General features: G+C 51.6%; 9 protein-coding genes across 9 annotated transcripts; 2 read left to right on the forward strand and 7 right to left on the reverse strand.

The window, feature by feature from the left end:
- Positions 1-102: 102 nt before the first annotated feature.
- Positions 103-1,073, reverse strand: P174DRAFT_458718 (uncharacterized protein; the record flags this gene model as incomplete). The annotated part of the gene is made up of 4 exons (XM_024829700.1): positions 103-191; positions 225-350; positions 429-939; positions 999-1,073. The coding sequence occupies 4 exons, from the start codon at positions 1,071-1,073 to the stop codon at positions 103-105; spliced, it is 801 nt and encodes a 266-aa protein (XP_024683740.1).
- A 1,380-nt stretch (positions 1,074-2,453) lies between these two features.
- P174DRAFT_429560 (uncharacterized protein) lies at positions 2,454-3,079 on the forward strand (the record flags this gene model as incomplete). Its single annotated transcript, XM_024825583.1, has 2 exons — positions 2,454-2,538; positions 2,613-3,079. 2 exons carry the CDS (start codon positions 2,454-2,456, stop codon positions 3,077-3,079), a joined length of 552 nt encoding a protein of 183 aa, XP_024683741.1.
- Positions 3,080-3,780: 701 nt separating this feature from the next.
- Positions 3,781-4,245, reverse strand: P174DRAFT_419106 (uncharacterized protein; the record flags this gene model as incomplete). Its single annotated transcript, XM_024824763.1, has 2 exons — positions 3,781-3,906; positions 4,069-4,245. 2 exons carry the CDS (start codon positions 4,243-4,245, stop codon positions 3,781-3,783), a joined length of 303 nt encoding a protein of 100 aa, XP_024683742.1.
- A 978-nt stretch (positions 4,246-5,223) lies between these two features.
- Positions 5,224-5,656, forward strand: P174DRAFT_449628 (uncharacterized protein; the record flags this gene model as incomplete). Its single annotated transcript, XM_024828861.1, has 2 exons — positions 5,224-5,573; positions 5,633-5,656. The coding sequence occupies exons 1-2, from the start codon at positions 5,256-5,258 to the stop codon at positions 5,654-5,656; spliced, it is 342 nt and encodes a 113-aa protein (XP_024683743.1). The 5' UTR covers positions 5,224-5,255.
- A 1,091-nt stretch (positions 5,657-6,747) lies between these two features.
- P174DRAFT_458719 (zinc-dependent alcohol dehydrogenase family protein) lies at positions 6,748-7,766 on the reverse strand (the record flags this gene model as incomplete). The annotated part of the gene is made up of 3 exons (XM_024829701.1): positions 6,748-7,104; positions 7,143-7,525; positions 7,568-7,766. 3 exons carry the CDS (start codon positions 7,764-7,766, stop codon positions 6,748-6,750), a joined length of 939 nt encoding a protein of 312 aa, XP_024683744.1.
- Positions 7,767-9,928: 2,162 nt separating this feature from the next.
- On the reverse strand, positions 9,929-11,476 carry P174DRAFT_367906 (putative MFS monocarboxylate transporter; the record flags this gene model as incomplete). Its single annotated transcript, XM_024822203.1, has 5 exons — positions 9,929-10,082; positions 10,139-10,236; positions 10,316-11,083; positions 11,144-11,360; positions 11,436-11,476. The coding sequence occupies 5 exons, from the start codon at positions 11,474-11,476 to the stop codon at positions 9,929-9,931; spliced, it is 1,278 nt and encodes a 425-aa protein (XP_024683745.1).
- Positions 11,477-12,292: 816 nt separating this feature from the next.
- On the reverse strand, positions 12,293-14,062 carry P174DRAFT_458721 (FAD-linked oxidoreductase; the record flags this gene model as incomplete). Its single annotated transcript, XM_024829702.1, has 7 exons — positions 12,293-12,394; positions 12,500-12,542; positions 12,604-12,730; positions 12,775-12,994; positions 13,073-13,488; positions 13,522-13,738; positions 13,814-14,062. 7 exons carry the CDS (start codon positions 14,060-14,062, stop codon positions 12,293-12,295), a joined length of 1,374 nt encoding a protein of 457 aa, XP_024683746.1.
- A 903-nt stretch (positions 14,063-14,965) lies between these two features.
- On the reverse strand, positions 14,966-15,853 carry atsC (SDR family oxidoreductase; the record flags this gene model as incomplete). Its single annotated transcript, XM_024822257.1, has 2 exons — positions 14,966-15,483; positions 15,583-15,853. The coding sequence occupies 2 exons, from the start codon at positions 15,851-15,853 to the stop codon at positions 14,966-14,968; spliced, it is 789 nt and encodes a 262-aa protein (XP_024683747.1).
- A 788-nt stretch (positions 15,854-16,641) lies between these two features.
- Positions 16,642-17,914, reverse strand: P174DRAFT_419113 (2-oxoglutarate-dependent dioxygenase; the record flags this gene model as incomplete). Its single annotated transcript, XM_024824764.1, has 3 exons — positions 16,642-17,385; positions 17,447-17,504; positions 17,559-17,914. 3 exons carry the CDS (start codon positions 17,912-17,914, stop codon positions 16,642-16,644), a joined length of 1,158 nt encoding a protein of 385 aa, XP_024683748.1.
- Positions 17,915-18,871: the final 957 nt, after the last annotated feature.

Below are 18,871 nucleotides of genomic sequence, written 5' to 3' on the forward strand. Positions count from 1 at the left end.
TCCATATACCTTACGACCTTGATCCAACGGAGTAAACATCTCATAGATCACACTGGGCCGAGACAGAAGAAGTTAATGACATCGCCTTATTCCTTGTGAAACTCAACTTCTGAACCACCACCAGCAACTTTGCTCATCCTTTTGATCCACCTGCAATATCATCCGCCCTAATGATCCTGTCGCTCCAATTACTGCGATGAAGTAGTAGAAGAATCAAAGGTTACTGGCATAGCCACAGTAACTTAATAGTAACGCCAGCGTAACCAGCGAACCCCATAATAGTATCTTCGTCTGTTGCCTCCACAGTACCGCGATGCTCTTTATGCCCGCCTTGAGATCATCCTCAATATCTTGATGGGGTAGACTGTGTCATATATGGCTTTCCAGAGAGTATTTGCAATAGCAAGGCTCAGAATAGCGGGGTTTACGTGGAACTCGCCGGGGATCATTTTTTTTCCAGCTCCAGCCCTGGGGGAAACTGATCATCTCTATGCCAAGGGAGAGTTCTCCCATCACAACACCCCTTGCGAGGCACAGACCTAACAGCACCTGAGGGTAGTTTGTATGCCGCTTAGCCCAGGGGTAGTACGTCCAACCGAGGATACTGGGCAGCGCGTAGAACCACGTTTGAGAATGCGGTAGCAATGGCAGGAATAAGGCTGCTGCAATAGCCTGGGTAATAGTGTAGACCAATTCAGCGGTGGGTGACACTGCGCATCGGGGAATTCGACGGTGCTTCGTTCTTGAGACAAGAGCGTCCAGGGGCGCGTCGATGAGGTCATTCCAGATATGAATCGCATTAGAGACAAAAAAGGCGCCGCCAAAAAGCACAGCGCCTGCACGCAGGATATCCGGAACTGGGGTCGGCAAATGCCACGCTGCATGCATCAACCCAAACACATGAGGGAAGTAGATGAGGAAAAGGCCGGCAGGTGGTGACTAGTCGGGCGGGTTGGATGTAGGGAACCCATCCGAGATAATATCCCTGCCGTCGGAACTTGGTTACCAGTGTAATTGTTCAAAGCAGGCTCTTTGCTCTGCGACTTTGACTTTTTGCGTTTAAATGAATCCATAGAAACGATATGATACAAAGAACTTGACTGCTAAAAGAAAAGTAAAAAAAAGATTGTTTGGAGCAGATTGGGGGCCAAGAATTCTGGGTGTCTGACGGGATATATACTTATACCTTCTGTTCTCTTGGCTGGCACACGCTTGTCTGTTTAGCGTCATTTCTGTCACAAACTAATAAACCTACACACAAGTAGAGTTAGCTTAAGCTATCTACAAGCAATTCATGTCTTTCTCATCAAATGGAGGCGTTGAAGTATGAAACGTAGCCCAGCAGGACCTCAATTCAGGTCTACTCAAGGGAACTTGCAAGCCCAGCAGCGAAAAAGTGTCTTAAAGTTGCTCTGGGATAGCAAAAGTCTGGGCCCATTCACTAAGGTAACCTTTCTCAACAGTCACTTGCACCTAGAATCAGATTGAAGTGAGAGATGCAATGCTTGAGCCACGGAGATGATTATTACCAGAGACAGAAAGATTATGGAAATCCAAGCCAGGGCAGGACATTATTCTGATTGTTCCTGTTTTCATCTTTAACTAGCAGATCCTCCGCTTGTCTGAGCTTTTTGTAATTTGCGTTGTGGGACGCCATCGACCACGTAATCACGTTCCAACATCAACAACGGGGCGCGGGACGGCCCACGCCCGCGAAAAGCTTGAAGGGTTCTAATAATAACGAAAGAAAAAGCCGCTGTTCGGTCTTTCCGATTCAACAATGCCAGCCGAGACGCAGGAGGTTGAATTTCTCCTGGCATTAACCACGTCGACTCAAAAAGTTCCCCTTATCTTCACTGGCTTTTTCTCTACTACTAAGAAGTATATCACAAGGGGATTGGTGGAGAAATCCGGAAGAAATTATTCAGTTAACTAGTTAGGTCTCACTAATCAACTCATCCGAGTACAAAGAGTGGATCACTATGTTATCTTGAAGAAATAGATTAAAAACAAAATCCGGGAGTTTATTAATGATTAGCCAATAGTTATAGACGCCGACTAGTAGTATCGATAGTAGCGTAATAGCGTGTTCAAACACTCTCTTGAGATATGGTTCATAGTAGGTAGTGCTCAAGGTGGATACGCTAAGAGCATGAACTTGACTGATTCGACCCTCATTGGTATGATTGCTAACGATTTGGCTCATATCAGTCAGCAATTTGATATGGTAACTAGTTCCAGCCACTGAGAAGTAGGATAGATGATGCTTCAAGAAGACATTCGCCTCCTTTCTCTAGAAAGGCGTGGGATAGAGCAAAGGATTCAGGACGGTATAAATAGAGACTGTATGTCCATTATCCAGGTTTCTTGAAGGTTCATGACAATCTCAAGCAGTAACAGCATTCCAGACCCAGAAACCCCAGATATCAAGATATCTTCTTAGTTCTATTATCATGCGTCTTCCGCTCTCGACCATCTTTTTGCTTGTGGCTGCCGAAACCATAGCAGCAGCGCCATTCCAGCCCGCTGCTCCAAAGGGTGAGAGAGCCTTGCAATCCCGTCGAACAAATGACGAATGGTGCAGCTTGTTAATTGAAACTTAGAACATGCAGCACTGTCTGAGGCCTCTGCTTCTCAGTCTCTTGTCAAGCGTTATCAAAGCTTGGAAAACGGGCTGCAATTCTATTCTGCTCTCGCATACGACTACACTACGGTCCAATCCGTTACACTTTCAGAAGCCAACGATGGACAGGTGCCTCCGATCGGCCTTGTATATTCTGCTGGTCTGGATGCTGAGAGAGCCATTATGGCTACGGCTGGGACAAATGAAGGTACATTTGCAACAGGGTCCCTCTCGGTCGGAGGAGTGAACTTCTGGTGGACGATCAACACCGGCCGGTATTGGAATGTTAATGGTCTGCTTCATCATACTGGTACCGATGTTCTCGCGACGATGATGGCGGACGCAATCCAGACCATGGCAGTGGAGGATAATTCAGAAATATCTTGGACACTCCACAACACCGATCCGGACGGCGAAAATAGTTATATGGGCAAAATTGTATTGGGCTGCTACTGAGATGGCGTTTCCATTGGCCAGAATCTTGCAGAGAAACTTGCAGAAATTCTCTTTGGCAGATTTGAGATTATTCTTGGCCAGTTGAAACCTCTTTGTGTATCATCTGTTTGAATAGGGCAAGCGATACAGGGTACCGTGATATTAGGCCAAGTCTGGGGCAAGTATTCTGCACTGACTTGGTCATGGCATTGTGATCATATCTTTTACCAGCATAGAACTCACAGTCATTCTGACACTACGACGTCATTGTAATCGAGAGGAAAACTACTGATCTTTCAGACAGATGTCGATTTATAATTAGCAACCTGCTCCCATAATGATTAGTAATCCATTCTGATACTTTTGTGGGTATGAATAATTTCTGATATAGGGCTTCGTATGTTTCACAACGCCATTAGTTTGGAAAAATAGCCATAAATGACACGACCCCATCGCCAGCGAGGACACTTACCCGGGTATTGACCGCAATCAGGCCACACGCCGGCCGGTTAGTAGCTGGGTGGATGACCACCAGCGAATCCCTGCTGTTTGTATGTTCTGATGCATTTTTTGGCTTCGTTGTATACCATTGCTGCCTGGTTATGCTTTAGAGAATATATTGCATTAATCCGGGCATTATATATTCCTAAAGGATTGTGCTGAAATGCTGATTCAGCTGCCAAGGGATGATTTAAGTGGACGTCACTGCGACGGGTCCGAATTTAGACGAAGCCGATCATATTAACGAAATCATTGAAGCAGACAGATTCCAAACCTGGAAATTGGGCTTGCCGTTTCTCCTCGGTGATTGCTAGACGTTTCGGAGGTGCCGGGGCTGGCAATGCCTTCTGGGGTTGCGCGTTAGCTTGGTTCTGGTTGCTTTTGCCCGTTTTGCCAATTTGATCGGCGAGGGGGCCATCTTGAGTTCCACTGTGGCTGTGGGGTTTAGGATCACTGCGTTGACCATTGTGGACTGGGGTTTGACCATTGGGGGTTGGGGTTTCTCAGACTTTGAAGTTGCTGGTTCTGCCATTGTCGTTGACCTTGGGGTTGACGTGGAGGGTATTGCGTTCGAAACAAAAACGGTCGAACCAGTTGGTCTGCTTCCGGTTCAAGATGTTAATGAATTGCGCTATCGTTGCGCCTTCTTGAGGCTCATCAATATCAGAACGCAGTTCGATATCCATGTTTCTCCACGCTCGTAACACCAATGAGTATTCCGCCTCGGCCTCGCCCGCTTGTTTAGCTAAGGCGACGATTGGTCACATACAGATGTATATACACGAGCGACTCCAACTAGACCAAATTCATGCGGTTCTACCTAAGTAGTGTAGTATGATTTTGTGCTGACATGGAGCTCTTCTTACCATTAATAAGACCTATGCTATGGTAGCAGTGTGATTTGAATTGTGAGTTGTGACTACCTCACTATAATTCTCTATAGATACCGTCTTCTATTCTTTTTATTAATAGGGGCTATAGGGGGTGAAAGTTTTTGTAATACTACTATAGTAGCTATATCTTTATAGAGAGTACCTAAGCCTCGGTTGCAAGGAGCTGGAGAGGAGGAAACTTCATCTGCACATATCATCCGACTTCCGCCCCATAAGTTCCAACGTAGATCCGCTCGGTAAAGATAACACTCACGGTATTGATCACCGGAGGCAGTGCTTGGGCTCCATATTGTACTCGACTGAGGTGAACTGAAAGCAGTATTGACATTGGACAGTTCGGGTACCCTAAACCATCTCAAATTCAAGGGCCCTGGTGCCAAGCAACCACAATGAATAACAGAAAGTCTTGTCTCAAACATTCAATGCGGGGCCTTTGGGGCTGAACAAAAAGCAGTATTGACATTGGACAGTCCGTGTACCCTAGTTGTAGGCTAATGTGGTGATCGCCATCAGAGTTACATCCTCGAGGCTCCATACGTAACCAGCCATTCCCGTACGATATGGTCTGGGCAGCCCAAGTGGAGCAAGTAAGCAGCCACAGCCGCAAAGGATCGGCCCCAAAGGCCCACTGTACGAACCGCAGCAAGTATACGGTAAAAACAATCGGACAAAGGACTAGGGTCATGGTCTACCTTATAAATACCTGGTCCTGTGTCCTTCATTTTCACTCATTATCCAAGAATCTCCATCATCCTCATCCTCTCCAATTGAATCCAGACCACGTAAGCACAACATCTTTCACCATGCATGTCTCTTCTGCTATCCTTTCGACTTTGGCCGCGGCAACCCTTGCATCGGCTGGTAATTGGGGCTTTACCGGATTTACAGAGACAGACTGCAAGGGGAATGGTCCCGTTGGTTTTGGCGATCAGAAGGCTTACGGCTGCACCAACTTCGACACTAAAGCAACCATCATGAGCATCGACGGAGACGTCGATGGCTTTGAGATTGCACTCTTCCCCGAGAATGACTGTAAAGGCAATTTCCAACAGTACATTCGCGACAGTAACACTTGCTCCAGCGCGGGGCGTGGTGACTTCCCCCAGATCAAGTCTTTCAAGGTAACTAATCACCCGAAGAAACTCCCTCATACTTCAGTCTCAGCTCTAACATCGTATAGGTGTATGCTGGTACCCCCTACTAGGATGACCTGATTGGGAGCAAGCGCTAGGACACTTTGGAACTTGGGGATATGCTTATTTTGTGTCTTGGATTTAACGCTACGATTATGGGGCGTGAAGGACACTATTGTGTCTTGTACATAACGCCGACAACCAAAAAAAAGCCATTCAAGAACCAGTCCGGTATGTAGTGGGCTCAGAAGGGAACATCGCTCTTTTTATACGAGGATGGGAGTCCACCTGGTGTCCTACACGGAGTATAGTCGAAGTCAAAATGTACAAGATTAAATATGTTGACCTAGTCATGCTAAGAGGGGCGTGTAAATATGCGACCAACGAGCAAGCCCAGGCAGCAGTTCCAAACCCGATAGAAACGTAGCAGGTATATATCTCCATATACCACGGAGGTCCTAATGCTCGAAAATATCTAACAAAAGAAACCCTGTACAATTCAGAGCAAAAAATGCAGCACCACTTATTGATGAGATTCAGTGACTATAGAATAATAAAAACAGGCGTAACAGCCAGCCGACAGGGTGGGTTGAGGCTAGGGTAAGATCAAGGATCATATGGTTGTGGGCCTTATTCCGGAGGGTGTCGTTGAAAAGTGAAATTTTGTCCGCGTGGAAGCAAGCCCAGGTGATATGCGTACATGCGGCAATGAGCCGCCCGGGTACATAGTGAAGGATGTGACCAGTTAATGTAACCGATATCGTTTGATCTCGGAGCCTCTGTAAGTAGAAAGATACCCGGGCTTGTACGGAACGGGGCCCACCTATATCCATCTCCGAAAGGAGCTTGTTAGCTAGGTTAGCTAGTACGTCCCAGGCGACGACCAGATATCGATTTTGTCCACAAAGCTCCATATGTCTAGATAAAAATGATAACCTACCTTTCTCTGAATCACAGTAGCGGTAGCCAGCTGGGGCAAAAACGGAGCCACTTGATAGGCCTTATCCTACGAGGTCGACACTCAAATTACGCCAACTCGTAGATTTGTTAACTACGGGGCCGCACAATGAGGGAGTTGCTCATGCAGATCCTTTCCGTCATACAACTCAAAACGTGGAAAATGCTCTTCCCAGGGCATACCATCCGACACGCAGTCGACTGCCTAGTGCGCAACATCGATGACAACCTTGCTGATGTGTCCTCCACCTTGAATTCGCCGGTACGCCTCCTGATACTCAGAAAAAGGATAGACCCGATCGATCACCGGTCGTACTCCATGCATCGTCATCGCCTTTATCAGGGCCTCGGGATTCGTCCGGGGGCCAATGGTGGAGGAGCCGATAATGAGAGACCGGTAAAGGATGTCGACCGGGGATAAGGCGCCGCCCAAGCCGCTTGCCGATCCGACCACCGTTATCTCGCCACGGATTCTAGCCGATGCTGCAGACTTGACAATAGTCTTTTCCCCCGCGATATCTATCACTTTGTCGACACCCTGGCCGTCGGTAAGAGCGAGGATCTCGCGGTCCCAGTCAGGGCAAGTATTATAGTTCACACAAAAGACTCCGCGCCTAACTCCTTGAGCTTTGCCGCCTTTTCGTCGGACGACGTGATTGCCAAGACCCGAGCGCCAAACATTCGTGCAATCTGAAGCGCAAACAGTGCAACACCGCCGGTGCCCTGGATTAGCACCGTTTGTCCCGGCTGGAGGGGTGTAGCAAGGTTGAGCGACGACCAGGCGGCACCGGCCGCACAAGGCAGCGAGGCAGCCTCAATGTAGGACATGGAGGCGGGCAGATGGACGAGCGCGGTTTCTGGCAACACTACATATTCAGCCAACATACCATCTACGCTGAATCCGACGCTGCCCGCGCGGTAGTCCGGAAGAAACGGGCCGCCGATCCAATGCAAGAAGCAGTTGGCAACGACCCGATCGCCAACTTTGACCCGTGAAACACCCTACCCAATGCTGATAACTTCACCGGCGCCATCTGACAAAGGAATGACATCTTTCTTCATAGCCGCGCCGTATGGGTGGTTTAGCACTGCGTGATCGCGAAAGTTCAGCGAAGCGGCGTGTACCCGAACCAACACCTCATGGCGACCCGGACTCGGTAGTGGTTCCTCACGCATCTCCAGGCGCTTCTCCTCGCCGACAGTGGTGAGTCTGACAGCTTTCATTTCGTCAATTGTTCTTAGGAGAGCCGACTTTGTTGACGCCGGTTCGAGGTAGGGTTGGATGGAAGAGTGCCTATTGGTGACGATAACGACGATATAGAAGTCTTTTTGGAGGGATGTGCATGGACTGTATAATTCCTCGTCCAGTATTTATTTGCTCAGGTTGCTGAAGGGTAACTAGTTGACGAGCCTGATTTGTCATCGAATGTCTCTTCAAACGGCCATTACGTCGGATCAACTATGGCCATTTGCTTTTTAGAGGTTATAGGGTGCGAGGGGTGGTGGGATCCCGGTGGGAGGAGCTCGAACTTCGTTGACCAGCAAACATAGCGTGAATCCAAACCCACCGGAACATCCCACCGCGGCATCCCCCCCTGCAACGTCTATCCGCAAGCGGCATTGGATTTATAATCAGATATTGGCTATCCAATGTTGTTGGCCAATCTGGATCGAAATAGATCTCAACATGCACGAGGTTGAGGATGATTGGAAGCTTCCGCAATACTGAAGTCGGCGACGATAGATGCTGTGGAAGATCGTAAAGAAAGTCCCCAGGGCCCAATATAAAGTTGATCTGGGTCAAGACCGGTAATCCGATGTCGGAAAGAGGAAGGCAGCCCAGGGAGTTTTCCAGTTCGAGGGTCTTTAAACGTGGAAAATTCAGCTCTGCGGACGGGCTGTTGCCTGCCCTTGAAGAATGAAGTCGTGTTTCTTCGAGACTCTCATTCATACATTTCCAAATATCCCAATGTTCCAGTCGATCATGAATTTGGCGGTGAACCTTTGTAAGGACTTAGTGACACCGCGAAAAATTAGATGGGCGCGAAGGTCTTCATCAATGACCCCTTTAATTTCGAGGGCTGAGAGACTGGGCAGACGAGACAAATCTTCTTAGAGCCACTGAGAGCTGAGGTCGATCCCCAACGAAAAGTCGGGCGTTCCTTTCCGCCAGTCCATTCTCCGACTGGAATGGCTTGATTCACTCAGTCGTCGACGCTCCGTGGCTCGAGACTGATATCCACATAATCTCTTCTAATCTGTCAACACGCTTTGTGGCAATTGTTTGCGAAGATGCCAGTGTTAGGGGCTAACACGCCATGCGTTCGAGTGCTTGTCACGAAGGAAAAAAAAGCCTGGTCGGCAAGAGACATGGGGGTGTCGATGTATACAAAACATTTGAGGAACAGTCGTTTCCTGGGATCCTCAGTGGTCAAATCATGTTTTGCAATCCTAACAGCCAATGGCCTCTTTCCTGGCAGCGTCCCTACTGATGGCCATCCACTGACGAAGTGCAGGCCTCGCACTACCCTAAACCCCCCAAGAGATAACGTGGCAAGAACTAGCTGTCAGATATTTTGGCTGAGAGTGAGTATTTGACGGCAAATCCAGCTCGGAGCTTACCATCCATCCCCGTGCCTCTTTGCCGTACTCCTTCAATGCTAGTAGAGACGAAAAAACTGGCGCTCCGTCGCAAACTCTGTGCCCATCAAATAATCTTCCCATATCGAAGCTTGCTTGGTTGGGAAAGCGGTCCATTCGCGAATCTTGGTCAGAGAAAGTTTACGGTCGGGATTAGCTGGATCGCCTTCCGTTGACGAGTCTTTGTCTCTTTGGATGGATAGCCCGAGAAACAAATGCACATGGCAGGCATCGATGAATTCAGACGGCGACGTTTCTTGGGTTTGAAGCCTCAGTTGGTCTTCGGCTTGCTCTCTGAGTAGCTGCTCCTTTCCTAGGCGCCGTCATAAATCCTGTAACTCTTGGAGTGACATTTTGTATGTGGTTGGACGCTGGGTAGATACGAAAATCCTAGGGCCGGGGTGTTGTGCAATTCTATGGCAGCCCGCAACGACTGAGACAGCGCACCTACCACCCTAAGCTGCTTGTCGTACAGTACCCCAATGGGCATGGCAAATTGGAATGCAATAGGATAGTGCCGTTTTACTCACCTCTCCCTCGTGCTCATAGGCCCAAAAACGACGGACTGAACATCATAACGAACGATCTATTGCTAGAGATCAACCTAGTGTCCTAGTGACAGCCGTGCTGCGACTTTCCCGGATTCTATCTACAAGAAAACGAAATATAGCAATACATGACAGATAGACAGCCCAATGTCCTTTCGATCGGTATGGGTAAGAGAAGCCCCCTCCGCACGACTAACCCTAGACAGCTACCATCACCCTTGGGTTAAGACATAGTCTGGCATAGCCCATAACCACTGCCCCCACCACCAGCGTGGCGCCCGTAAACATCGACAGCGATAAGTATCCATAGTGGCCCAGCAGTTGACCGCCGATGGGTGAGCCGACCAGGACCCTGCATGGGAAAGCGAGTGAGATGTGAATTGTCTCCTGTGAGGTATATCCACTTACGTTACCGCCAGCGAACCTTGCAAGAAGCCGATTGCCTTGCCTTGATTCTGCGGAGTCGCGATTTTCCCTGCGCAGGCGCCCTGCAGACTCAGGATGGCCTTAACGTTTTGCGACAATGAGCATTGATGAATGGCTTGCTAATCGACGCGGGGGACAATGGCTGGTTGAACAACTTACCCCGGAAGAGAACCCATATGCGATAGACCAGATGACGAGCCCGGTCAGGGAGTGGACTGCGGTCCAGCAGAACGAGGTAATTCCTGAGGCCAGCAGGACGAAGATCATCACGTTGTAGTGGCCTACACGGTCCGCCACGATTCCGGGGATCACGCGACCAAAAAGGGTGGCTGCGTTCATGATGGAGATCATGTAAAAGGAGGTGTGTGCTGACGCGCCATGGCCCGCTGCGTACGACGAGATATAGAAGAAGGGGTTGAACAGGCCCAGGAAGCCGAGGCCGAAGCCAACGCAGATAGAGATAAAGACGGGACTCCGGAGCAACGGGAGGGACGCATCCTCCGGCTTCGGGATTGGAGAGGCCGAACCGCTCTCTACCGTGGCCTCCAGGACCGGTCTGGGTTGGGGTTGGGGTTGTTTGGGTGGCTCAGTAATCGAAATGCATGCGAATGCCAGGAGAGGCAGCATCGTAAACCCCAGCACACGGACCGTCCACGGAAACCCGAGGTTTCGCTTGGTCAGGAGCTCCTCAATCATGATCGACCAGACGATTCCGCCCACAGAAGAACCCCCGGTGATCACCCCCAAGGCGAGGCCACGATGGTGTGGCAGATTGCGGGAAACCACCGCGAAGGGCGGCCATGTGACAAAACCCATACTGATCCCCAGAAGCACCGCCTGGGCCAGAAAGATCTGGTAGTATTGGGAGCAGAGAGAAATCATAAAAATCGCCACGAGGACCCCGATCGACCCGGCGATGAGCAGAACCTATGACGAGTCATCGGCGTGAAGGATGGTTTCAAAATTCAACGGACAGATGATGATTACCTTGGGCCCAAACCTATCAACAAGAACGCCACAGATGGGCGCAGATGCGTACAATAAGAAGATCGAGGCCGACCCAATCCACGAGATGTCGAACTCGCTCATTCCTCGAAGGAGGTGCTCGGTGTAGTATCCTTGGAAGACGCCAAAGGCAACGACAAAGCCGACGGTACACAAGAGCGCGCAGGTCCCTCCGATGACCGACATATAGGCTCTTGCACTGTCGGAAACGTAATTAATTAGCCTTAAAAAAGCTCATGGAACGGGCCTGCTCCTTTGCAAGAGACCAACTTACCTCACCGGCGGTGCGGCCGGGTTGGATATCGCCACGGTCATCTTGTCAAGTTGTCAAGCAACAAGTGAAATCCTGCCTAACGATGAGCATGTCCACCATCACTGGAGCAGACCTTCTGTACTTTTGCCGTAAACAAATTGACAGGTTGGCGGACCTTCCACGGAGACAGCGTATTCACTGAAGGAGTTGAAACACGCCAGTCCGGGGGAGATGAAAATAAATAGTGAAGAGAGAATTAGATTAAAATAAATACATAAAACGCAGCGTACTCTCTTTCGGGTAGCCTCTAAGGGTTCATCCACCAGATGCTAGCCTAGACGGTTCTCGAGGCTGCATACTGGCCCTCGTATTTGACCGGACTTAGCGGGATGATCCCCGAATCCTCCGAGCTGAGACATCGCGAGCACTGACTGCATGTCCTGTTCCTGGTTGCTGCCAGGAAAATAATATCTGCATTTGACACCGAACAACGGACTAGCAAGCCGCGCAAGCCGCTCCCTAGACTGAGCTTACACGGCAACAGCTTCCAACGCATGGTCGCTATATGTGCTCCGCGACCACCCAAGTTCGGTGGATTTGGGCTTATGGGAGATCGTGGTGAATGATATGTGAGGGGCTCGCAGAAAATGACACAACCGAGGGTGTATTCACGTCCTGTCTTTTCCTATGGAAGGGAATGGAAACAGAAGAATACCAATTATCCTCCGAATATGTGGCCCATCACTACGAATATATATATATATATATATATATAAACAGAGTTGGTCTACCGTGTGCTCCACAATGGACATTCCCAATCACCTAGTCTGTGGTACGGCACGGCTCCTTATCTCTAGGGGTGCCGTGATACAGAATATTCAGGACATAGAGATGGGATGATGGAATCGGAACACATTCTCCGGGTCCCACTGTTTCTTGAGAGCACGCAACCGGGGCAGGTTCTTGGCCGAGTATAACATCTCGTTGCTTTCATCTCCGTGTCCGTAGTTGACGTACAGTCGCGGGGGGTTGAATCCCGCTGACTTCAGGAACGCTGCGCGCCACTCTTTGCCGAACTGGTCGACGAGTTGCTGGTTTGCAGGGTCGTTCCAGGCGTAATTGAACAGGCTGCAAAATGGTTAGTCGATGGCCATGTCACACATGAAGTGAGATATCGGGCAACACGTACAGGTGTGCAGTGATATCGCGCCAAGGGTACGCCGAAGTGTGGTCGGGGATCTTTTGAACCTGATAATTACTGAAATGTTCGATGAAAAACACGCTGCCTCGGAGGTCGGTATTGGTCGTCACGAGCTCTTCGAAGGCCTTGAGGAAGTCGACGTACGTGGCCTTGTCGTACGTGTTGATGGCCCGCCGAAGATGCTGCGATTGACTCCTTTTCCCGAGCAGGCGATGGTGGAGTTCCCCTGCGAGCCAAAGGTCGCGGCGTAGACGAGTTTATTTTCGGGCACCACGCTGACATTTTGCTTGATCGGAGTAGCATTCTGGAGGAGCGGCGCCAGCAACTGTTCGGCCTCGCTCTGCGGGCCGGTGTAAAGCCCACTGACGATGACGGCGAACTGGAAAAGGGAGGAGAAATAGTATTAGCGCCCCTATCGCCCCGCGGTTTGGATCAACGCAACCAAGGGTTCACCTACTCCGCCGAACAGCTTCTCATTATAGAGGGCTGCAATGATGAACGACAGCTTCGGGGGCATGTTCGAACCGAACGAAGCCAGATAGTCAATGATCGCCCCGGTGTCGTTCGTGGAGAAGGCATAGTCCAGATTGACCACATTTTCCGAGGTCAGATCGGTGACCTGATACACGGCCTCCACCACAATGCCAAAGTTGCCGCCAGCACCCCGCAGACCCCAAAACAGATTGGGATTCTTCTTCTTGGACGCGGTCACCAGGCTGCCGTTAGCGGTCACCATCTGGACGCTCAACAATTGATCGGAGATGATGCCATGTGTGCCGCTGAGGCGGCCGACCCCGCCGCCTAACGTAGGGGAGATCATGCCGACACAGGCTCCTGATCCGGTGCCTACTTGATGGTCAGTTTGGCTGGTTCCTTCAGCCACCAGGGGGGTTTTGCGGAACGTACTAATCTCCTTGCCCGCATTGAAGACCGGGTCGAACACGTCCATGAAGCGCACTCCGCCGCCAACGGTCAGGGTGTTCTTCTCGGCGTCGACCGAGACGTTCCGGAAGGCTGACAAGTCAATCTCCATCCCGTTCTGCAGCTCGGCCAGTTCAGTGTCGAACCCATGCTGGCCGGAGCTGGCGAGGAATGGAATGTTACAGCGGGTGGCGAACCTGACCTGTCTACTGTCAGCGACAATTACTGGACCGAGGGCCGAGGGGAGGAGGGAGGGGGAACCAAAAACTGGACGTACTAGAGCCTGCACGTCCGACACATGGGCTGGTCGGACCGAAACGGAATAGGTGGGAGCCATGTACTCCGTCCAACGGATTGTCTCGCTCTCCCACCCTGAGCTGTTGGGGAAGAAAATCAGCGAGTCCTGAGATAGCCCGATGTTGGCTAGGGATATGTCGCACGAGGGGACCTGGGGCAAGGAAGCAGGTGCAGCTGCCGCTGCACCTGCAACCCAGATCGCCAGTGGGACCAGCGTTGCACGTCGCATTGTGGAACAGTACGAAGGAGAGGATTGGACAATGCAGTTGAATCTCTGATCCATGAATCATGAAAACGACCCCACGGTTGGGGGGAGTGCTTCCAAACAATCGACTTATATACGAGTTCCCTTGAACCCTCAAACACCAAAGACTTAAGTCGATTGGGAGGGCTGACGCATTGTCGGACTTGGAGAACTTTGACGGATTCTTTTCTTCTTCTTCTTCCTCCTCGTATTGACCGCGACACGAGAAGCTGATGTTAGTCCGACGACTGTAGGTAACTTTCAGATGATTAGCATGGAGTCACCACATACTACTCTCGGAAATGGGGGCGAACGCACCGTCCCGGTCCTCGCCATGAGCTTGAGGGGGACATCTAGGACTGCTATGAGTAGGTCGATCCATTGGAAGGGAGGTGGCCACAATCTGGCTCGATGCAACATCGTATTCGTCATGCAGCTGACAGGTTGCATCTTTCATCCTTCCAAGTTACTATAGCGGATTTTTATTTGTTTATTTATTTATTTTTTCTTTTCATTCAAGTGAATCAATCTAGTTAGTGTTGATACCCCCTGTTGCCCTCGTATTGCGGTGAGACCGGACCCCTGTTCCTGAATACGAAGGTGTCGTACACGTTTCTACTACCTCTCGGTTGGAGAAAAAGGAGGGGGGGGGGGTGTGCGCCTAAAGAATACAGACACTGCCAAGGGCCAAGGAAGGATTGCCGGAAGCTTGACTTCCTTGTGCCCGCTCCAACCAAAAGCTTGTCTTTACCCCTCTCAGATCGGTGCCATTGGGCCCGTGCACTCCGTACTATAATCGGTATATATGTTCGGAACGACCCGAACGCAATCTCGCCTGGTTCCACATGGCTTGATATGATAGGTACCTATTCTTATTCTGTACAGGAATCACCACGGCACAACACGCATCTCCCCCTCCTCATGCTCCCATTGCATGGCGTGATCAAACTTCCCCTCCTCATCGCCCAGCAGCTGCACGATGCTCTCCGCGCCCGCCTGCGGCTCCTTCCCCCACGCAATGTAATTGGAGAACGCCGTCTTCAGCAACCCCGGGTTCGAGATGAAGAAGCGGATCCGAGGCGCTTTCGCCTCCCCCGCCGCCGCCCGCTCATTCTCGCCCACCTGCAGGTGCGCCGTCAGCCCGTTCATCCCCACCTTGCTGGCGCCGTACGGCGGGACGCGCGCCATCCGCCGCGGCGACAGCACGTTGGTGATGCTCCCCAGCCCGGAGGTGACGTTGATGACCTTAGGCGCGGGCGACCGGTGCAACAACGGGGTGAAGGCGTGCGTCACCACGGCCACCGACGTAATATGCACATTCATGTACTCGTTGTACGTGGCGCGCATCGCCGAGAGGTCCGTGTCCTGATGGCCGAGTCGGACGAAACCTGCGTTGTTGACGAGGACTGCCCTCGCGCGAAGCAACGGTCTTTTCGTTAGCCTCGCCGCTCGTCTCTTGCTTTCGTCTCGGCTGAACCTGAAACGAAGGTGGATGGCGTGCTTACCGTCGAGCCGTCCGTACTGCGCCTCCACATGTCTGACTGCGGCGGCGATGTGATCGTCGTTGGTCACGTCCAGCTGCACCAGGTCAATGACGGCGCTGACCCCGCGATCACGGAGCTGATGGACCGCCTGCTGGCCCTTCTCGATGTCTCGCGCACAGAGAATGTACGCATTGGACGGATAGCGTACGCCGGCGACTTCAATGACAGCGAGACCAAGACCTTGGTTGGCTCCCGTGACCAGCACGATCTTGTTGGGGCTGTTCGGGTCCATGGCCTTGTCGAGTGGTTGAGTGGTATCTCGGAAGCGAAAGTCAACAAGATTGGATGGACGGAAGACGAGAAGGATCAAGCCAGGGCGGGAGGGCTGAGGAAGGGGCTTTGTAGATCCTGTGTTTGACACCTTCTGCAATCCATCCGGAGTTAAGGCCGGGGTTCGGACTTTTTTTCAATGCACGCATGCATGCGATAGATTGATTCCTTGAGCTTAGCGTAGTTGCGGAGTAAGGTTTCCTTGGTGTTGGCATCTTCAACATTCTTCTAAGCCGGGGTCAGTGCGCGGGAGCAGATTCCTGCGATTCGTCCATTCTGAGACAACTGACGACATACTGCTTTACGGCGATACGATTGAAGACCTGCGCCGAGGCAGGGGAATACTCGAAGAAAGACTAAGGAAAGCCGGTTTGAGAATAAACGAGAAAAAGCCGGCCAGAGAGAGCCACGTCATCGACTAATGCTTGTTTCGATACGGACAGCCAGCCCACAAACCCCGTCAGCCCCTGAACCCTGAACCCACACATGAATGGGGGTGGGGTTCGTTCGACAGGGATTCGCATCCTCCTGGGGTGCTTTTGTACCTGCAATTGTGCATGTGAAAATAAACCGCACTGCAATGATTTGCCGGATTACCGCTCCGGCATTACTCGGCATAGATCATAATACGAAGGTCACTTGCATTGAAATGGCTAAACGAGTGGACGCTATCCATCTGATCTGGAATCTGGGTCCTAGCTACATACAGTGGATGCGATTGGCAGAGAAACCCTTGGGGGAGAGATCCATTCACGGGATGATCAGAACCTCCTGGCGCTCGGTTCGGGCCTTCACCCAATTGTTGAAGCTGCCGATATTGTGCGCTCCCCACTGGCCACTGGTCATCGTGGCGATCTCGGCCGCCGCGGGATCCAACACGGGCGAGATCTGCGGACTTTGCAGCGGTTTCATGGGGAAACTGTTGGCTGGGCGCGTGCCCACCAGCACGCTGTACCGGTCGAACGGCAGCTGCTCACCAGGGGCGCGGACCACGCGATGCAGCCCCGACGTCAGCGCCTTGTTGGTCAGAATCTCCAGCGCGTTACCCACATTGACGATGGCAGTCCCGGGCACCGGTTGCACCCAACGCCAGGCATCCTCCGCGATGTCCAAGGGCCCCGTCATGGTGCCCGACGTGACTCCGGGGGCACTGGCTGAGGCCGGGAGCTGGAGGCCCCCTAGCCAGGTGAACAAGATGCCGAGGGAGGTGAAGTCTTTATGCGCCGGGAAGCGAAGGTCGTCGCGCGGCTGGTCGGGCTGAAGGCCCGGGTAGCGTAGCAGGCGCAGGAAGTCATCCGACGGATCCTGGATGCGGTGCGCGTCGGTGAGGGCGCCGCGCGGCACCTGCAGTCCGACTTCCAGCGCCGCCAGGACAATGTTGGCAATCTTGTTGCCGCTGCGCATGGTCCGCTGGAAGAGCTCCCGGTGCGGGCTGAGCCAGTCCGGGAGATCCACGGTGCTATCACCGTAGCCAAGCATCTCTGTCATGGGAAACTAGATCCAAGACGTGAGAAACCGTCGAGGAACGGCGGAAAGGGGAAAAGGAACTGCTTACATTGACCGTCTCATTGTACTTGGGTTGTCCGTTCGGCAGGACGTCATAGACTTGGTATCTGCTCCAGGTTAGAGAACTGGCTCGCGAGAGTCGCTGTCAAACGAGCCCATACCCCTTGCTGTAGACGCCCACTCGGGAGTGCTGCTTGTACGTTCTTTTCTCCTCCACGCTCATGTTGGGAAGCAATTGCTTCATCAACCGCGCGCAGTCCACCGCGTCTCGCAGGAGCTGAACGCCCTGCTCATCGTCGGTGAGGTCGAGCTGGAAGAACCCCGGGTCCTTGCAGTTTTCGTAGATGCGACGGAGCTCGTCTTCGTCCCTTTGGAGGAGCTTGGCCAACGAGAGAGTCTCCAGGTGGACCGTCTTGACATTGGTAGGAAACGGGGCGGGGAACAGATCACTCATGTCGATGCCCGCAGCCACATACTGGCCATTCGGACTATCGATGACTTTTCCGTTGACAGTCATTTAAAAGATGCAATCAGTTTCGACCGGTTGGTACAATCAGGGAGTAAGTGGGACGGGGAAATTTCGTTCGTAGGAGGTGGTCACGAAGATGGCAGAGACGTCGAGAGCACCGCTGATATACTTCACGACCGATGTGTGTGTGCCAATATCACACGCCGGATATGGGCCCACCGTACATCCCAAGCACAGGATGGAGTATTCAGCCAAGTCCTCGCTCACTCACCTTCCTCTGGCGACGAGGGGAAGTATCCTATCCCATCGTTCAGTCTGGTCCGTGTCGCTTCTGGCCTGCATCCGAGAAGTCATGTCCACTGACAGCTAGGAAGCCTGCACTGCAGATACGAGCTGCATCCCTGCTCCTCTAGATGTATCGCAAGATGCCACTATTCTAGGATGGACTTGCGGCGCTCCGAGGCTGCTGAATTTGGATACGAATGTAACCCTCCATTACAGAGATACAACCAGGTAACCGCTCCTCTCGCTTAGCGCGCGGGGAGCCCCGACATTTCTTCGTACGTATTTACCTAGACTGGTTGGAGTACGCTAGACAGGGCTCGATGCTCCTAGATTGGCTGATTCAATGCTATCAGCAATCCGGTGTTGCAGATACGAGCTACATTTTACTTGAGCTTCTTTGATCTTGGAATATGCTTGAAAGGCTGCGACATCCTGCACGGATGTCGTGTCCACCATCCGTCCCCGACAAAACACATGCTAGGATCGACAGTGGCTCTCCCGTCATTGGACTGTGAATAACCCCAACTCCAAGGTCTGGAGTCTCTTTGCTTGTCCCGTGGAGTCTTCATCCCTCCGTGGGATCATACTATCGTAACGTGAACACTAGTTTGGGGCGGACTATGGGTGTAGTAGGATTCAACGGGAACAGGCTGCAATTGAGTGTCGAAGAGGTGCGGTTCCAGATATCATGTCTAGGTGGAAATCCATATGTATATAATG

The sequence above is a fragment of the Aspergillus novofumigatus genome, assembly GCF_002847465.1.
Source record: "Aspergillus novofumigatus IBT 16806 chromosome Unknown P174scaffold_3, whole genome shotgun sequence".
NCBI classification, from domain to species: Eukaryota; Fungi; Ascomycota; class Eurotiomycetes; order Eurotiales; family Aspergillaceae; genus Aspergillus; species Aspergillus novofumigatus.